The sequence below is a fragment of the Eimeria mitis genome, genomic scaffold (assembly GCF_000499745.2).
Source record: "Eimeria mitis Houghton genomic scaffold, Emh_scaff204, whole genome shotgun sequence".
NCBI lineage: Eukaryota > Apicomplexa > Conoidasida > Eucoccidiorida > Eimeriidae > Eimeria > Eimeria mitis.
In genome coordinates, this window is record NW_013570363.1 from 20,750 (window position 1) to 21,168 (window position 419).

At 55.4% G+C, this 419-nt stretch overlaps 1 protein-coding gene across 1 annotated transcript in view; it reads left to right on the forward strand.

Moving 5' to 3' along the window:
• The window catches only part of EMH_0003280 (uncharacterized protein), a gene marked incomplete at both ends in the record, with an annotated part of 7,808 nt that overhangs the window by 966 nt on the left and 6,423 nt on the right, over window positions 1-419 (forward strand). Inside the window, one exon of the mRNA XM_013496318.1 lies at window positions 1-417. Within this exon, the coding sequence (XP_013351772.1) occupies window positions 1-417 (417 nt within the window). The remainder of the gene's footprint in view (window positions 418-419) is intronic.

Sequence of the window (419 nt, forward strand, 5' to 3'; positions counted from 1 at the left end):
GGCAGCAGCTCAAAACAGATACTTCTTATCAGGGGCTTCAGCAGCTTCTACAGCAGCAGCAAGAGTGGATTTCGCAGCAACAGCAGCAGCAACAGCAACAGCTGCAGCAGCAGCAGCAGCAGCAGCAGCAGCAGCAGCAGCAGCAGCAACTGGTTCCATGGGTATATGATAATCTGAGGAAGCTGCTGCCCCCGCAGCTATTTGGGTGGATCGTTAACACAACAAAAGAGAACAGCAGCAGCAACGACAGAAGCAGCAGCAGCAGCAGCAGCAGCAACGGCGACGACAGCAGGAGAAACAACAGCAGCAGCAACAGCAACAGCTGCAGCAACGATAGCATCAGTAGCAACAGCAGCAGCAGCAGCAGCAGCAGCAGCAGCAGCGAAGCCTTCCATCTTGCTGCTTCGCTGCGTGAGCTG